The 17,830-nt window shown below is 40.0% G+C and overlaps 1 protein-coding gene across 1 annotated transcript in view; it reads right to left on the bottom strand.

Moving 5' to 3' along the window:
- Window positions 1–1,271: 1,271 nt before the first annotated feature.
- TMTC2 (transmembrane O-mannosyltransferase targeting cadherins 2) overlaps window positions 1,272–17,830 on the bottom strand; it is a 183,470-nt gene continuing 166,911 nt past the window's right edge. The window contains exon 12 of the mRNA XM_028747009.2: window positions 1,272–5,212. Within this exon, the coding sequence (XP_028602842.2) occupies window positions 5,033–5,212 (180 nt within the window). The 3' untranslated portion in view covers window positions 1,272–5,032. The remainder of the gene's footprint in view (window positions 5,213–17,830) is intronic.

Raw genomic sequence — 17,830 nt, 5'->3', positions numbered from 1 at the left:
TAAGCCTGGCCCTGTTCAAACATTACAATACCAACATTACAAATGGTAGCTGCTGATAAACCCAAGGTACATTTTAATTAGGCCTTTGATGCCCTAACAGTACATGTTTAAAGACTTATGAATCCATCAGGATAATCAATGAATTATTAGTACCAAGTGTTAAAAATGAAACGAAACTTCAGACTTTAGGGGTTGTTTTTGAAGGATGTTTCCTTATGTAATCAGAATAATCACAGACTGTAGTAGGACAAGCTTATGCTCTGACGATCTTCACAGGAATGAGGGTGTCTTAACTGCTAGCAGCAGGGGTACGCATACCCCTAAACATTTTGTGGATCTAAGTTTTGACTCATTGAGGGGCAGTATTTCAATATGAGTAGGAAAATGAGAGTACCCCTAAACATTTTATTATTACAAAAGCACTGGGTAGTAGTATGGCCTTTAAAAAAAGGAAAGGTTCCCCCCCCCCCCTTTAAGGTCAGAGGCATTGTAGACAGAAAGTCTCAAATCAAACCAAAATTCCGAATTATTATCTCATCTCACTGTTGTGCAGTCCTGAAACCTGAAGTTCTTTCCCCACGTGCTTCTTTCTGCTGCGTTTTCCTAAGCTACTCTTATGCCTCTACCAGGAATATGATGTTCCTGTCATACCACTGTTGGAGTAAAGAACTACTAACAGTGCAAGCATGTTTACGCAGAAGTAGGCCCTACTATGTGTATGGGATTGCAATCTTCCTCCCATTCTCTACAACAGTGGTGGCCTTCCGATGTTGTTGGCCACCAGTTCCCATAAGGCCCATGTCCAATGATCAGGTATGACAGGACCTGTGGTCTAACAATATCTAGAAGGTCACAGGGAAGCCACCCCTGCTCTGTAACTACTGCTGTTGGTTGGGCTTGGCATGCCAATGGAAACAGTGGTTGCTGTTAAGGTGATGTGACTTCTCTTGTTCTCTTGTTCTTATGTAAAGCCTAACAGTGAAAGAAGAGCATTGGTCTTCCCAATTTAAATTGGGTACAGAGTTCTTGCATACAGAGCATAGGGATGAATCTTTTTTAGAATAACTGTAGTACACACACACACACACACACACACACACACACACACACAAAGACTGACACGTACCTATTTTAAATGTACAAGAAAATGTACTTTCTGAAGTTCTGGCAAGTGATTTACATCCCAAATGTTGGCATCTTTAAACTGAATATGGGTAGAATCATTCGTTTTGCGATAATATCGAGTGCAATAGATGACAGCATGTGCAAAGTATTTGTTATCAATCATTTATTACTGAAAACAAAAAGGATTTTCTTATCTGGCACATAAACAATCATGTCTACAAAAAGGAAAGCCTACAAATCTTGATAATTTATACAAATAACAGTTCTCAAAAAAATAAAAATTTAATTTAGTAAACTTGTGCTCTTTTTTTTTAAGCACTGTCTGCAATATCCACCACAAATCCCTGAGCAGAGACAACAATTTAAACTTATTCCAAAATTGAAAGTTACAAATCCCAGCCCCATAGTGAAAATGTATGGAGGAACATGGAACAATCTTCTTCTTTTTTAAAAAAAACCTTCCACCTGTTGTTGTTTGAAATGAGACAGACAATGCCACCATAAAAGTGTGAACTGCTTTTGTGCAATTAATGTGGGGGAAAAGAATAAAACACAAGAAATGGAGAAGCTAGAGCAACAGTGAAATGTTACAATCAGGAAGTTGTACTTGCATCTGAAAGCTGAAATATGAGCCATTTGGGGATGCCAGTTAGGCTGCAATCCAACACACAAGTACATAGGAGTAAGCCCATTGAAATCAGTGGAATTTACTTCTAAGTAGATATGCATAGGATTACAATTTTAAAAAGAAGAAGCCGTTTTAGAGGTTAATATAGCATTTACTTTTATAGCTGCTCAGAAATATGGTGTGGAATGATGGCTGTAGTACTAAAGACTGTAATATGTTATCGTATGACTTAACCTGAAATGTTGAATTTCAAACTTGTAAGTTTCCTCCTTCCTAAACAGCAGTGTTTAGGCTTTCACCTTGAGCCAAGTCCAAAGGTCATTGCTTCTGCAGAAGGTCAAAAAGTTAGAGCTGAGGAGAGGGTTGTAAGACACTTGTAACTGATGGTCTATGATTACCAAGCTTGCTAAAAGAAAAACAAAGTGCATCTAATGCAAAATGCTATTACAAATAGTGACAAATAGTAGTTATGCCGATAGAGCGATATTGCAAGACTCCTTAACATGTATACATTAAGATAGCTGAAGTGATTAAACAGCACAGAATAAATGTGTTCTCATTTCCTTCTAAGCACCAATACACACCTCAAAACATTTAAAAACACAGCGTGAAAAGCAAACTAGAAGGCTAACAACAGTTGTGAAACACTAGGTAATGACTTTATTTTTTTGCTTCAGTTTAAAAATAAAGAGTGTCAACAATGTATTAATCCCGGAGTACGCAGCAATGGAATGATAGTCAAAGAAAACTTTCACATAATGGATTATGGGAGCTCCCTTAATAATCTTCATTTCAAGGGTATTCCATGATATAAGGCCAGGATACAAAAATCACATTTCGGAAACTGCAGCCCCACCTTCCATTGAAAATGGCCGCTGAAACAAAAAAAGAGTTTCAGGAGCAGCTTGTGCCACGGCATGGAAGTAAAAAAAAAAAAAAAATTGCCCTCAGACATGCCTAAAATTGTTTTTTGGAACCTGGCCTAAATTTATGCCCACTTGTGTTGAAATGAATGTTGAAATAGATCCTATTATGTCATTTAAAAACCTGCCTACCCAATGAAAGAAGTTGGTAAATGGCTGAAAGAGCACAGATCAGTCTAATATGTTTTAAAATATTTTTTTAAAAAAATACAGATTGTAATAACTATGCCAAATGAACTGAAATGTTAAGGAAAACGAATGGTGCCACTTTATTGTGATAAAGAGGGGGGAAAAGATGCAATATTGAGTTGGAAACTGCACAAATGTTTTCCCCCCTGTATGTAAAAACGTTAAGCATATGCAAAAATAATTGGCAACCATTGTCAGTCACATAATCCCTTTCGGTCTAACACCCTGTGAATTCGCTAGATGCTAAAAGCATTAAATCCTTTTAGTTTCTTGCTGCCTGTAGCAAAATATTTCCCTTCCCACAAACTGCTGATAAATCTCATTGCTAACATTTCACAAACATATTCACCAACTGCACACGTCTTCAAATTGTTCCAGTAACATGTAGCTGCTCCGTAGGCAGAGATGCAAGTAAAAGGTTAGCATTCTGTTTTGACAGTAATAACAGGAACACGGCTGCACTGCGCTTCGGCACAAGGTAGCTGTGTATCAGCTTGATGCTGACAACTGTCCTGTGTGAGCCACAAGGCATGGTATATTCAAGCTAAAGGACTATACTGTGTGGATGGATGCAACTGTTGTCGGCATAATTTCAAGAGCAGTGCCACTGCCAGCTGGTCCTACACAGTCCCTTGCTCTCAAACTAAATGTGACAGCTCCCCCATGTTTCTTTCTCATGCGCCTGTCCCATTTGCATCTAAAGGGTGGTGTGTGTGTGCGCGTGTGCATGTGTGGGACTCTCTTCTTTTTCAAAAGTTGCATGATAGTAGAAGAAACTGATCCCTCTTCCTGCAAGGCATGGGCAAATCTAACAATTTTGGCTTTTCTACATTTTTCATCTTTCCCATCTTCACATTTCTCCACATCAGATTGTGGATTTTTCTAAACTGCTCTCATGAAAATTCACCAGAATTTCAGTGCAACTTTCTCCTAATATTCACCTATTTGTATGCAATTTTACCTCAGACACTTTTAATTTTTTTGCGCACATCACTTCCCCTCAGTTATATCCATTTTTGTGCTCATTATTTGGTTGGAGAACTGCATTGCAAAATTCGGAAAAGTGCCAATTTTGAAGGATAGCTGTGTTTTGGATCTGATTGTTCTGGAAAGTGTGAATTGTATAAGATTTATCCCCACCTGTACTTCCTGCCTTGCAACCTGTTTCTCCATCACTCGGGGTACGTTTTTTGCAACCTGATTCCAGTCCCAGAAGTGAGCTAAACAGGTATAACTTGCCTAAATCTTTAAAGCACAATAAAAAAAGGTGGCAGAGGAAAGCTCTCTGGGGAATGTTCAGCTCTCTTCTTCAATGCACACTTTTCATTTCAATTTTTTTTAGACCACTCCCACTTTTGACAGGAACAAAGCAGCTACACAAGAAAATAAACATGGTTGTGTTTATCACATCTACAGCCTGCCTTAATTCTTCCTGCTTGGGGACATTTCTGTTGGGTGAGTGCAATGCTGCCCCTTGCTTACTCCCCTCAAAACACAGCTAACAAGGTATTTGTTAACGTCTTCAAATAATGTTCTTAACAACAGGCTGAAACAAAATGTGCCCTTGTCAAGATAGATTGCAAATTGTGTTTCATCTTTCAAATGGTTGCACTCATCTGTGAAACAGATAAGCAGGCAGCCCTAAGGAGATACACAATATTAAGACAAATTGCAAACACATTGGGTTTTAGTATACATTTTAATGAATTACAGCCTCAGAAAATAACTTAAGCCAGTCTATATCCTTTACTAAAATCCCATGTTGACTGGATGGATGTTATATAGGCCAGCATGATTTTTCTACCAGAAACCACATGAAAATGAGCAATGTGAAAATGACTACGATGGCCTGGCAAATATGCTTGAAAGGGCCCCCTTTTCAAGTGCTCAAGTTTCAAATCTAATTCATTTTTATGCTTGTGGGAGTAACTATCAAGTCCTTCATGAAACTCCTGAGAGAGTTTCCACCTTTCTCTCATTATCAAAATGTCACACCAAGAAGCAGCCCTGTAGGTTCTCCTAGCAGCAATTACAACCTTCAACACTTGCAGTGCAGTCCAACAAGAGCACTCAACAAAATAGCACCCTGGAAGTTGTTCTGGATTTGACTTCTTTCACCCTTTGCAAAGAAAGGTTCTGGGTTTCCCCCCTTCCAGCTCATGTAAGGTCATGTTTTAGATGTTCTTAAGCCTTGTTTTTCCATAATATTCCACAGTTTGCGTAGATTTGACTGTGTGATGACATCATCTGGTTTAAACTGAAGGGCATGGAGATAGTTTGATTCTGCCTCCAGAAGTTTGCCGTTGAGGTGAAGAATCGCTCCCAGATTCATTAGGGCAGCTGGATACTGGAGCAAGAAAGGGGAAAGCAAACATGATTAAAAGTTGATTTTGTATTTTCTTTCTCTAGATAACCTTCACCAAAGTCACAAAATTAGTCCTTCATGTTTTTGTGGCCTACTTTCATGGAAGCAATTTAACAATTCGTAATAAGCATGTAAAGGGAAGAAGGGTAAGGGCGGATTTACTGCTTACTCCATTTTATTTATTTATTAAATTTATACCCATGCTCCCAAAGGAGCTCAGGACAGCAAACAACAAATGATGAAACAATGAAACATATTTAAAACATTTGCAGTTCAGATACAGAAAGGGAAAGATCTCAGGTCAAAAGACTTGTTGGAGGGGGAGGGACTTCAGTAGGTGCCAAAATTACATCCGAGATGGTGTTGGACTAATATTTATGGGCAGGGCATGCCACAACTCTAAAGACCCACTTCCCATATCGTGTGGAACAGACCTCCTGAGAAGATGGTATCTGCAGGAGGCAGTCATTTGCAGAGCACAGTGATCAACTGGGTATTTAAGAAATGGTCCTGAGCTATATTGGGCTTTGTGCATCAGACATGGCACTGTGTAGTGTAGACATGGAAGAGTTTTTGTTCCACTCCCATCCCAAATTGATGACCAAACAACAGGTATTACATGTAGTAATACAGGTCGGGCAGTGCCAGTCTGATGGCTGACGTGAGAGGTAATTAATTTTAAATCAACCCAAAGATTTCATAAATTATTGTAATAGTTAAGGGCTTGCTTACTTTGTTCTTTTTCAAAGTGCAAATCTGATGATCGTATTATTCTGATTAGTGTTAAGACAAGTGGCGTTTAACTGAAATCTGGCAATCAAAAATAATTATAGACAAACATTTAAAAGAGGCATCCACAAAACCATCTGGCATCCTACTCCACAAAATGGGTAGGAAATAACAGCAAAATTCTGCACCAGGCAAGGGAGTTTTCCTAGCTGAAATCTCATTAAAAGCTTGCTACCAAATAATAGGTTAGCAATAGTGAATTGCTAGCCAAGTTGTGACCTAAATGCATTTTTGGATCCATAGAGCTGAGTCCAACCAATGTCCTGTTCCCTCTTTATTGTTTTAGAGCCTAAAATAAAGGCACTATTGCATGTGACTTGGTCTACACTGGAAGATATAATGAATAAGGTTAATTATCATTACACCACCACACGCTACTACCCAGAACATATCATAGACATATCCCACCACTACCAGTGTGAAAACTGATTGCCACTGAGATTCATGGCAAAGCTGTAACTAAAGTTCAAGATGCACGTATTTCTTCTCTGCAGCTCAAATCCCACATGTACTTTCCAGGCAATGTCAAAGGAATTAGGAATGCCAAAGGAAATAACAAAGTTATAATAATTGGCATAGAGCTATAAACAACATAGTGTATTTCATGGCGGTTAAAATATTGAAATAGCGCTTCCCTTTCCAGATGTTTATTGGATTCTTTGCCACTCTCCCCACAATGTGTACAAAATATGAAGCTCCAATTGAGACAGGCATACGTATTCTCACAAATCAATGGGTACCACCCAATGATGTTCACCCATCTGCACAGCCAAAATTCATTTCCGCAATGGGACACCTGGATTCTCTTTCTACCCTGAAGTTCTCCAAATCCTTTAGAGCAGTATTATTATTATTTTTTTTTGGGGGGGGGGGTTAAGTGGCTGGTTTGCATGAGGAGAACAGGAAGGAGACTTCACCCAATATATGTATATAACTGGTACAGTCCTCTTTAATCCTGTTTTCTTCTTATTGGAAAATGAGGTGTGGAAGAGGAAATAAAGAGGTAAAGCAAAATAATTTACCCTTTGCAAACCAAACCAGGTAACACTGGGCATATAAAACATAGACTACCATTTGCAGATTTTGGTTTTGCAACATGAGCCTAAATTGTTTTCTCTCTCTCTGTTAGGGAATTAAAATTTAACAGTAGTATTACCTGCCATACGTGCACTATTTCTCAGTACAGCCAGCATGCCATTCTACTCAAACATTGTAAACAAGGAGAACTAATAAATGAATTCATAAAGTACCTTTATTTCCATGCAGTACACAACACCCTGATTACCATACTGCTAGCTCTGAAAGCAATCTTGTTTACATGTATCGAAAATATCATGCTTTTTCATTCTCAGCTCATGAAAGCAGGTTAAATATCAAATAAAGTGAAAACTCGTTTTAGATGTTATTTCATATTATATTTAGACGCTATCCTAGTTGACATTTGCAACCTGTTTTCTCTATAAATATAGCTAATAAACCAGCAGCTTTCATTGAATTGTAAGTTCTGAAGCTGACACAAATATCATCTGGCCCAGCTTTCTGCCCCAGCATAGATACTTCACAGAGCAAGTCATATCCACAATGCATGAGTAACTCACAATAAAGGAGATAATATCACAAACAGAAAACAAGGGGCACTTCATCTATGACACACAGATGAAAATAAAGCAAGACTTAACAAATAAAGTATCTCCCACAAAATGTCTGGAAATATGTGAAAGCACACCATGGACAGGGGCTGAGGGAAAAAGGAACACACCTCCAGAGTTGACAGCTAATTTTGTTGGGGTGAAAATCTCTTTCTCAGCCTAAATGTGAAAATCTAGGAGGGCTGAATCTTGTCCAGTCTTATCTGATGAAATCAACAGATTGAATTTTCAAGCAATCTTTTGCATGTGAGACCAATTTTGGGATTGGCTCCATTTTTCTGGAGCAACAACTGTTGTGACAGTAGGATGTTACAAAAACAGGACACATTACAGAGGTGGGAAAGTTCGTTTTGTGCTCGTTTCACTTCCTTTTTGTAAGGCATATCCTACATTGAACAGAACCAATTCTAAATATCTCCCACAGAGAAAATACATTTGCCCTGTCAACTAATTCTCCAGAGGATCATGGCATGCAGAACCTCTGAAGGATGCCTTGCTGGAAAACGAGAAACAGCTCATTCTCAATGTTAACATATTGTGAAGAGATGGGCAGAAGTGAGAAGTCCCTAACTCTAAGAGGCCTGTATTGGAGCACCAGATTAAAAGAAATGTGAGATACCTTTTAAAGATAAGAATTCTACTTGGTTTTTAAATCACGGACGTTCCTCATTTGTCTCTCTGCATATTTCACTTCAACCAAGAATGTAACAGGGTTCCCATGCATCCAGAATTTTCCAGACATATCCAGAATATCGCATTCACCAGCAGTGTACAGAAATCGGCCAAATGTCTGGGAAAATCCGGCCGTATAATAGCCCATGTTGGCAGTGCTGATTTTGCCAATTTCCCCTTTAAATAGTTCAAAAGCAGGAAATGTTTTTGTGATCTTGCAAAAAACCCCAAAAAACTTTGGGGAAAACTAAAAAAACAAACAAATTCTGTCTGAATTTTCACTGTTTGAAATATGGCAACCCTAGAATGTAATAAATTAATCACCTAGCTTTAGTTGATATCTTTCTGGGGGGTGGAAGTCATTTTTATCATTAGAAATGGGGAACTATGCAAATTGCTTACTATTTCTCTGCAGACTCTGTGCTTGCCTGTCTGAAATATTATTTATTTAGCATTTTCACCCAGCTTAGACGTTTTCACCTCTGAAGGAAACAGTCATTCCTCTCCCACAGATGACACATAAAGTTGAAAGCATCCACACAGCACCACCACCTCCTGGCCAAGCAACTCTTCCACATTGCTTTGTGGTGCGTGAGATTTGGCACTGGCACACTCTCTCTGTGGCTCACGGATGACAGAAGAATGGATGGCACCTGTCTGCTCAGGCCAGTGTTATCGCATTCTGCCAGCTGAACGCGATGAAGCCTCCACCACAATTGCTGGGGCTTTTCTCCAAACACATAATCTTTGATTTAAGATAGATGAAGAAGCTTTACGGCACATGAGTGGTGCCAGTCAGCAGCTACCAGCGCAATAGTGTGGAACTCGCTGCAACCGCAGAACAAATGACCCCTCACACCACATGAAAGGAAAACCAACTCCTTCATTCATTTCCTTTTGGAGACGGAGGCTTTGCATCAAACGGAGCCAGCTGGAAGTCCTATTAGAGTTTTAATGGAAGTCTCTTTATGGCATTCTAGGAATTATTCCATTATTAGAGAATTCCCATCTAATCATTTTGTAGGCTTTGGAAACTTATTGCCTTACTCCTCAGAATTTGCTGTGTTAGTTAAAAAAGAAAACTGTTCGCCAGCGAGTGCGTGAGCTCAGCCACCTTGGTACTGTGGCAAATGCACATGATAAGGGTCACAAGCAAATATCGGAGTGCAACTGGTTCAGCCTAAGAAGTGAAACGTCCTTTACGCAACAGAATTTTAACAAGCAATAGGTTAAGGAGTGAACTAAAAGGGGAAATATTGCATTTGCAAGTTCAGGCAACTTCTCATTTGTGTGCATGCACATGGCCACAAACCCAGAAGTGGCACAAATGGGGAGAAACAGCTGTAAAAGAGGCCAAAAAGGCCAAAAATGGTGCAAAAACAGTGTCTAGCAATCCCACAACCTTCACAAGTGCAATCCTAGGAGCCTTTGCACTGATGTCTGAGGCCTGTAGAGCTGGCTTCCTCAACCTCGGCCCTCCAAATGTTTTGAGACCACAATTCCCATCATCCCTGACCACTGGTCCTGCTAGCTAGGGATGATGGGAGTTGTAGACCAAAAACATTTGGAGGGCCGAGGTTGAGGAAGCCTGCTGTAGAGAGTAGGAGTTTGAGCAATTAGGTTTGGAGGGAGCAATTGTGGTGGAGTTGGTGGGTTTTTGTTTTTTCAAAGATTTCCAGAGGTTTAGAGGGTGTTTGCAGGCTTTTTCAATGGTGTTTCCAATATACGTAATTTCACTTAAGTGTGCGGTGCCTCAGAACGTAACCTCCACATAAATGGGGAGTGGCCTATAGAGGATAAAGAGTACACCCTGAACCCAAATTAGAATCCTTTGTGGAAGGACCACCTTTCAGGAATCAGATTTGTGTGCTGCGACAAGCATTATAGACTCCTAGGGAGAATTGGTAGTGCCATGCTCTGTTCCGCTACAGCAGGGGTGGGGAATTTAAGTTGTTGGGCTCCAACTCCCATCAACCCTGGTGTTTTGGCTTTGCTTGCTGGGGCTGATGGGAGTGCAGGAACATCTGGAGGGCTTCAATCTTGCTGCTTCTCCTGTTCTGCCTTTTCTCACACAGTTTGGTCTCCCCACTTCCCTGGCTGACTTTTATGTATTTCTCTTTTCAGCATATATGACCACATCCTGCATTCTCCATTCACTCCCACACAGCTCCTCTTCTAAACAATCCCTCATTTGCCTTTATACTATCAGCCAACAGAACTCCATTTCTTCATTCTGTCTCCCTGCTAAGTTCAAGTCATATACTCTATCGTTCCAAAATGCAATCTTCTTTTCCATTGCCTCTGCTGTTCTCCATCTCGAACAGGGCCAGGGAAGGTCTTAATTTGTATGCTAACTCAGACTACCCTTGGGCCATTGACAATTATTTGAAATTTCTGCCTGAATTAGCTCCCTGCTTATAGGTAGACAATTACAGACACCACCACATACAAGGCCAAACTCCTTGCACACCTCTGTTAAATGCTGAGCGTGTTCTGAATAGGAAGACAAACACGCATTGCTAGTCTGCTGCCCATGTGACAATTACTACCACGAGAAAAATTTCAAGAAGATGCCATCGGACCAATGGTCCGGACATTCAGTCCTTTGTTATTTCCTGACAGGGGAGGCCATGCACAACAAAAAATGCACTGGGTGGCTAACGTTTTGTCTAAGGTCCACTCATGGTACCTGATGTTTGAGCGAACCTGAGCTTGAGCAAAGGTTCAGCCAGTATGGAAGCAGGATTTGCAGCAGATATGTTGTGATACTGGAGGGCTGCTTAAAGCTAAGAGACTGCTCATCAGCAGGAGCTGGGATGGGAACTCAGATGCAAACTGGGCCTCAGACATAAATTCAGAGACCCCAAATTAGGGATACCTAAAGGAGACCTAGAGATGCGGGTGGCGCTGTGGTCTAAAACACTTAGCCTCTTGGGCTTGCTGATCAGGTTGGTGGTTCGAATCCCTCAATGCGGTGAACTCCCGTTGTTCAGTCCCAGCTCCTGCCAACCTAGCAGTTTGAAAGCATGCAGTGCAAGTAGATAAAAAGGTACCGCTCCGGTGGGAAGGTAAACTGTGTTTTTGTGTGCTGCTCTGGTTTTGGCCGAAGCGGCTTAGGCATGCTGGCCACATGACCCAGAAAAACTATCTGCGGAAGCGGACAAACGCCAGCTCCCTCAGCCTGTAAAGCGAGATGAGCACCGCAACCGCAGAGTTGTTTGCGACTGGACTTAATTGTCAGGGGTCCCTTTACTTTTACCTTTAAAGGAGACCTATAGGGAGCTCCAACCTTTATAGCTAGCCCCTCCTCTACCTGGGTGACCTGTGGAGTTATAAGGTACATTTGGTCCCAATCTTGGCTTTTCCGTGTTTCTGATTATTGCCCTTCCTGAACAGGCCCCTGGCAGGAAGATGTGAATCTCATGAGTATTCAGCACCATTTGGAATGGCTGGGGAGAGATGATCCAGCATAACCTTGATGTCCATTTTTCATGGATGAACCTTATGCCTTGGAATCCAGGAGTTTAAATATAGATTTAATTTAAGAACTAGTTAAGGGGGCTCACTGCTGAACTTTACTGAAGTGAAAAATCTTCAGGACACAGAAACGACTTTAATATTTGAATAGTGAAAGTTCACTTCGAAAACATGAAATGCAGAGCTTTTGAATACGAAAGAATGAAAAATAACATATTGTTGTTAAATTGTGTGCATGTGCTTGTAGGCATGCCTTGGTGGGTGGGATGGCCATTGAAAGTAGATTTCTCACCCTGACCAGGAATGAATGGAGGGAGGGAGGGATTTCTGCATTCCAGTGCAAAATATGTGATTAAAATCTGCTGGCAAGACATCCAACTTCCTCTCTCTGCCCTTCCCCATTTCTAACAAGTTTCTCTCTGGTAAACAAAATACCCTTGTTTGCTGGATGAAACAATCAACATGGTTTAGTGAAAAAAATAAAAAATAAAATAGAGGTCAAATCTCCTCACTCTCCAAAACTGATTGAAGTGTCATTAGTTCACATCAGGCATGCTCAGTCAGGTGGTTTTCCTTTCTTTTTAAAGAACAGTTGTAAGGCCTTTGCAGCTGAATGAGATTTAATGCTCTGAAAAGCACGCTTCCCAAATATTTTAGCCGTGTCATTAGACAGCTCCCTCTTCTAAATATAAAGAGCAACTGATCTCCATTTGGAGGTTTCAGCTTGCTAATTGAAAACATGCACAGTGGCTTGATAAAGCGCAATGAAGTAATAAAAGGAGAAAATGAAAAAGATTTATCTGCAGGCAGCATCACCGAGCATGAAAGCTCCTCATGGTGGCCCTGCTTCATCTTGCCGATGACCAAGTTATAATGTGCTGTCAGGCCTTTTAATCCTCCTGTGGTGACGGCAAGAATTTTCACTTGAACTTTTATTACTGATGTCACTGTCATGCTGCAGTGTGCTATTTTCCAAAGCAATCAAAATGTCAACAGCTTCTTTTTATTGCTAAAGAGAACTGTGCACAGCTGAATCATTTCGGATGTGGCATTTATTTTTTGACAAACCCCAAAGTGTTACCTTCAGAGTTAGACTGGGACAAAGAGGCTGCCCTTGAGGTTATTGGGGATGCTACTTTAGAAAGAAGGTGCCGATCCCCAACAAGGAACTACAACACACAAATCCTGACCGGAAAAGCTGTCTGCAAACAGATGCCGGCTCCCTTGGCCTGAAATGCATAGTCAAGTTTGACTGGACTTAACCGTCCACGGGTCCTTTACCTTCACCTTTACCTGCCTCTGGGTGGGAATCTGAATTTTAAACAACAGGAAACCACAGAAAGAAATGCTCTGTACATGATGGAACAGTTTGTAATGATCTTTACTTTTGGAACATCTCCTTTCAACAGATAATGGATAGTTGACATACAACCTTAACAGGGAGAACCATCTTGGAACTGGTTTAGTCTACTTTACTTATTCAAGTTACCATATCCAAGGAGAACAGTTTCTTAGCACCATGAAATGAATGTCATGCTGTTTGGGTTCTGATCCTCCAAACTTTTCTTCCAACTTGGATTTTTTAATTTTTTTTTTAAAAAAACTTATATTTTTTAATTTTTTAAATTGCTTTTGCGGGGACGACTGTTGTTCAAATATACTCAACTGGTGAAAGCTATTTGCCATTTACATTTGTACAAATTTCTTATGTAATGGATTATAGACTGGCAAAGTATGAATACAAAACTTTAAACTACTAAGTATTACATGGCAGCTTAGAAATCCTGAGGGAGCATTTACAGTAAAAGTAAGCCTACAGTTTTTGCAATAGCTATGCACTGAGAGCTCTGATACACAGTTAAATACGTATGCTCTCCACAATTATTCATTCAAGCCATATGGAAACCAAGCTGCACATTTAAAAATATTATTTCATTAGTATAATAAAACTTACCAAACTGATAAAAGCTATAATTTTTTTAAAAATACTGCAGCTATTTTTTTTTAATACTGCAGCTATAATTTTTTTTTTTAAAGTAAAACTCTAACGTATGTGTTACAGACCTCACAAAGTGCTTATAATTAAACTCCTCTGGCTTTCTAAACCAAATACTTTCAGGATTATACAGCCCATAATTATTGCATGCAATTGTCAAACCATTTGGCGTTAAATGCAAGCATATTCAAATCACTGATTTTTTGTTTATAGGTCTCAAGCTGTGCTTTCATTCCTAAAACCTGCAATTCAATCATTTTCACATCTAGCAATTTGTTGGATTTATCAGACAGTAGCTTTCCTCCCCTACTAGCAGTTGGGAGTTCTATCAAATGAAATATGTGATTCAGATCAATGGCAACCTTGCAACTTCTGCAATATCTGACATTTGATGCCATAAGCTGTAATAGCTTGGCAAAACAAATACCAGAGGTAGAATGGAATGACTGCAAGCCAGTATGATCAGAGACACGCTGATCCAGGGAAGTACACTGACTGCAAGATCATTTCTATTTGTATTATGCAGTTCTGTACTCTCACTTACACAGAGAATTTCAAGTTGTTATCATACTTCTGATGTTTTGAATATGGTTCAAATTAAAATAAGCCACCGAGAAAGGAGTTAGGTTTATGAATTATTATTGTTCTTGTTATTTATTAATTTATGTAACACTTATAGGCCAAAATGGCTTCTACGCAGTTTACAGCTTTAAAATCAATTATTCAAGCCGTATGTAATTAAATTCCACAATAATATCTCCATAAGCACATTAAAGTATGCTTAGTTAAAACAGACAAACCCATTAAAAAAGTGACAATGAAAACGGTTTTTTAAAAAGTAACATTCTAAGATCAAATGCAACCTGCCAATAATCAAGAATTTCCACAAATCCTGCGAGTACAACTAGCAGTCTAGTCCATGGGTAGGCAAACTAAGGCCTGGGGGCCAGATCCGGCCCAATGGCCTTCTAAATCTGGCCTGCGGACAGTCTGGGAATCAGCATATTTTTACATGAGTAGAATGCGTCCTTTTATTTAAAATGCATCTCTGGGTTATTTGTGGGGCCTGCCTGGTGGTTTTACATGAGTAGAATGTGTACTTTTATTTAAAATACATCTCTGCGTTACTTGTGGGGCATAGGAATTCATTCATCCCCCCAAAAAAAAATAGCCCGGCCCCCCACAAGGTCTGAGGGACAGTGGACCGGCCCCCCTGCTGAAAAAGTTTGCTGACCCCTGGTCTAGTCCATCAAAACCGGTTCTGTCAATGAACATGATAGCTTCATTGCAAGATTCCTCTCCAAGCTCTACTTTCCTTGATATGTTCTCATATTCACTTGAGGCTATGAGGAGAAAATAGCTAAATACACACACAGGAACAGATGAAGCTGCCTTGTGCTATGCCAAACCATTGGCCCATCTGGTTCAGTACTGTGGCTCCCCAGGGTTTCAGGTAAGGAGCCTCTCCTAGTCGTACCTGGAGATGTTGAGGCTCACACCTGTGACCTTCTGCATGCAGAGCTGATACTCTGCTACTGAGCTACAGCCCAAATATTTGTAAACATGCTAATGGCCAAAAACGTCAGAGGCATTGGCCCAAAGCTGCTCTGCCATTCACATCACTCAAATTTCCACCTGACAGTTCCCACCTTTCACTTGTGTGTGGAGCAATTCTCTGTTTCTGTCACTCTCTGTAGGAGAGAAAAAAATGTGGTATGAGAAAATGCTCTCTGCGTTCTCCAACCAGGGCATTGAAAAGAGCTCTCCAGAGTGCTGCTGACCACTTTAAGCAATGCGACTCCACGGCAGGAAAACTTGGGCAGAGATGATTAATTGAGAGCTGACAGTACATGACAGGTGCATCTTTTGTGATTCAGGAAAAGCTTTGTGAAGCAAGGCATCAAGATTAGGAAAGGGACAGGGACCTTAGCCGGAATCACAATGATTGTCAACATGAATATTCAAGAACTCCATGAATGGGCCACTGTTTGCATTTCCAAATGCAAACTACAAAACAGAACATGGCAGTGATATTTATCAAATGAAACAGTTAGTAGTAATGTGACACCTGAGGTTACTGCCTTTAAACAGACCCCAAAGACTTCTCCCGCCCCTTCCCCCAACCCCATCCTTTTTACTTATTTTACTGCTGGCCCCCAACACATAAATTTTTATCTGATGCTGCTTTTATTACGTTATCTATTCCATTGTTTTTACTATTTTTATCATAAGATGCCTTGGGAGAACTTAGTATAAAAGGTGGGGAAGAAATAAAAAGAAATTGAAACAAACCAAAACATGCATATACATCAGTTCACTTTATGTCTTTTTAAAATTTAGGCCAATGAAGCTAGAAATGGTCCTAGGTTTTGATTTAAGTTAAGCGGCAACCTTGATCTTCATACTCTCTGTCCATTAAGTTAAGGTCTATTGTAGTTATTTCAACAGAAAAATACTATTAGCTTAAGGTTACCAGACGTCCCCAGGTTTACAAATCAGTCCCCATACAAAATCAATTGAAGTTGAAAAGTGTCCCTGGATTCATTGGAAAAAATCTGGTAACCTTATATTAGCTTCATCTTGCCCTGATAAAGATTGTACAATAATTCCATGAATCTGACAAAAATTGGAAGATTTTGAGGTTAGGTTTTTTTAAATAATAATAATAATAATAATAATAATAATAAGTCAATTTGCAATACAAATTTGAGCCCCAGGGCAAGGCAAGCATAGAGAGTTAACCCAATAATTCCCAACCAAACAGACTAGTAAAATACACACTCCCATACAGTATGCAACAAGCCATAAAAGCACAAGCTATGAAAAAAGTCAATTTCCTTCACATCATGTAATGTATTGCTTTAAAAAAAAAAGCAAAGTAGTTGTGAAATATTAAATATAAAAGGCAGGTGGGATAGCTCAGTCGGTAGAGCATGAGACTCATCATCTCAGGGTCATAGGTTTGAACCCCACACTGGGAAAAAAGATTCCTGCATCGCAGGGGGGTTGTGACTAGATGACCCTCACGGTCCCTTCCAACTCTACAATTCTATGGTCCTATGATATCAACTATGCTCCAGCTCTAAACAGTGTTCTCCAGATACACCAGAGGTGCTGGCCAGCAACCAAGCCTTCAAAACATAAAGGTGAGAAGGACTGAAGAGCTACTGAACAGGATAATTTCCAACCATAACACTGGAACATTTCAATGCTATTTAAAGGATGTGTATTTTGTATGCAATTCCAGTACACACAGGTGGAGCTGAGCTCCTGGTCAGCAGCTTTTGAACTAGCCGCTAATTTCTTTTCCATGTAATAAGATCACATGGAGAGACTCATAGTATCTGCATGTGGTTTTCCAATTAAATTTTTCAATTGTGGCCTGTTTTTCATGTGCCCTTGCTCTGTTTAATGTAGTAATTATTTTTTAATTTGGCCAGTTGCCTAATGCCAGAGCAGCGGGGTCCATTATGAAAAATAGTGACATACAGCAAAAACAAAACAAACTTAACTGTTTCAGTTCTGAAGACGTTTACACCAGTAAGGGGGGGGAGCAGATGTGTAGCACTCTACTGTAAGGAAAAGGTATCAGGGAAAAGAAAAGTGGAATGTGGACTTAAATATATGGCTAGGATAGCCACATTTCTTGGGACCAAGTTCTCAAAAACAGCAAATGAAGAAGTAAATTGTTTCTGCCCCTCTTATAGAATTAGAGGGTACCTCCAGGGCCGTCTATCCCAACCCTCTGAAATGATGGGGTCATTGCAGAATGGTGGGTGGACGTTTACACAATTGAGTAATACCACCTACAGTATGAGACTATACAGGCAAGATTTGTTCATGACAACTAGGCCTTAGAAGGGGTGGTTCGGGATGCCCTTTGAAATCAGACTGTTGTAAATAGAATATTTATGTATTTAGAAGACCTCTGTACCACTGTTTAGAGCAATCACCTCACGAAATGGTATCTAGTCCATAAAAAGTCATTTTAACAACAGACTAAAACCAACCCTAAAC

This window comes from Podarcis muralis, chromosome 10, assembly GCF_964188315.1.
Source record: "Podarcis muralis chromosome 10, rPodMur119.hap1.1, whole genome shotgun sequence".
In the NCBI taxonomy this organism is placed as follows: Eukaryota; Metazoa; Chordata; class Lepidosauria; order Squamata; family Lacertidae; genus Podarcis; species Podarcis muralis.
The sequence above is the reverse complement of the archived record's forward strand: the minus strand, read 5'-3'. Positions and strand labels throughout refer to the sequence as shown.